General features: G+C 57.7%; 1 protein-coding gene across 1 annotated transcript in view; it reads left to right on the top strand.

The window, feature by feature from the left end:
- The window catches only part of XYLB (xylulokinase), a 52,590-nt gene that overhangs the window by 8,521 nt on the left and 42,530 nt on the right, over nucleotides 1-1,539 (top strand). Inside the window, exon 2 of the mRNA XM_029938790.1 lies at nucleotides 357-487. Within this exon, the coding sequence (XP_029794650.1) occupies nucleotides 357-487 (131 nt within the window). The remainder of the gene's footprint in view (nucleotides 1-356; nucleotides 488-1,539) is intronic.

Below are 1,539 nucleotides of genomic sequence, written 5' to 3'. Positions count from 1 at the left end.
TTTTTAAATTTATTTTTGATACAGAGAGAGACAGAGCATGAGAAGGGGAGGGGCAGGGAGAGAAGGAGACACAAAACCGGAGGCAGGCTCCAGGCTCTGAGCTAGCTGTCAGCACAGAGCCTGACGCGGGGCTTGAACCCATAAATGTAAGATCTGACCTGAGCCAAAGTTGGAGCCTCAACTGACTGAGCCACCCAGGTGCCCCAGTGCAGGGGCTCTTTAATCGGTTCTGTGCAGGGAGTCAGGTTCAAGCTTGGAGCCAAATAAGCAAAAGACTCGCTGTGCTCGGGCCATGGCAGCGCCCCCGCCCCCCAGGCTCCCCTCACCCACCTCTGTAACTGGGTGTGCTTTTGCAGGGGGTCCACACAGAGGACAACCGGAGAGGTACGACAACTTGGAAGTGCGGTTTCCGTCTCCATCCCACGCGTCAGCCCAGGAGTGCCGCGTCCTCACACTGCCAGGCGGCCTCCAGCCTTCTCTGGCCGCAGTGAAAGGGCTGCTGCGTCAAAAGAAAGGATAGGTCACCAGAATGGGATAGGCGCCCCAGCCCGGCCACCCTGTGAGACAGCTTGAGAAGGAGCCAGCGGCCTTGGCCTTCAGGAGACACTTGTATTTCGCCTCGGGCGTTCTCACAAGGCCGCTCAGAGAACGATCTCCTCCGTGGTTAAACAGGCAGATTCTGGAATCAAACTTGCTGGCGTTGGGCCACACTCTGCCACTGGTGTTGGGACCTTGGGCGAGAGGAGCATCTGGGCTCCAACGGGTCAAGTTCAGCAAGAGGGCCAGGCAGGTAATCAGTCAGGCCTCTGGAGGAAGTCTGAGGGGGGCCTCTGATGGGCTGGGAGGTCGCTGGGAGGAGCATCTGACCTTGGAGAACGGCTGGGCACAAGAGTGACACAGCTCCAGGAGGGGCGTGGCGCAGGGAAGGTGCGCTCGGCTCTAGGCGAGAGGGGAGCAGGTCTGATTTTATTTCTCACGCCCCCTTGACCATGCCTGGCACACGTTAGAACATCAATACCAGCTGCCCCCAGGAACGAGTGAGCCTTTCTGTTGGGAACATCCAGAACTCTGATTAAATAGACTTCGGAGGGCGCCTGGGGGGCTCAGTCGGGTCCAGCAAGCGACTTCGCCTCAGGTCATGATCGTGAGTTCGAGCCCGGCATGGGGATCTGTGCTGACAGCTCGGAGCCTAGAGCCTGCTTCAGAGCCTGTCTCTTCCTTCCTCTCTCTACCCCTCCCCTGCTGGTGCTCTGTCTGTCTCTCAAAAATAAGAAAAAGATTTTTTAAAAATTAAAAAAAGTTTAAATGCGGAGGCGGGATCTGGCACATGTCAGCTAGGTAACCGTTCAGATTTGCTGGGACGGGACGGGGCCTGTGGATCCGAGCGCCTGCAGCTCCAGGGTACATTTCTCTGTGACCTCTGTGTCGCTACCCTGAGGGGACAGTTGCCTTAGTACCCAAGAGCCAGCCACAGAAGTCTCCAGGCCCAGGGCCGCTGCAGAGACAGGTCGGGACAATCCGGCCTCAAGGTGGAAGCGA

This window comes from Suricata suricatta, chromosome 5 (assembly GCF_006229205.1).
Source record: "Suricata suricatta isolate VVHF042 chromosome 5, meerkat_22Aug2017_6uvM2_HiC, whole genome shotgun sequence".
Lineage (NCBI taxonomy): Eukaryota > Metazoa > Chordata > Mammalia > Carnivora > Herpestidae > Suricata > Suricata suricatta.
The sequence above is the reverse complement of the archived record's forward strand: the minus strand, read 5'-3'. Positions and strand labels throughout refer to the sequence as shown.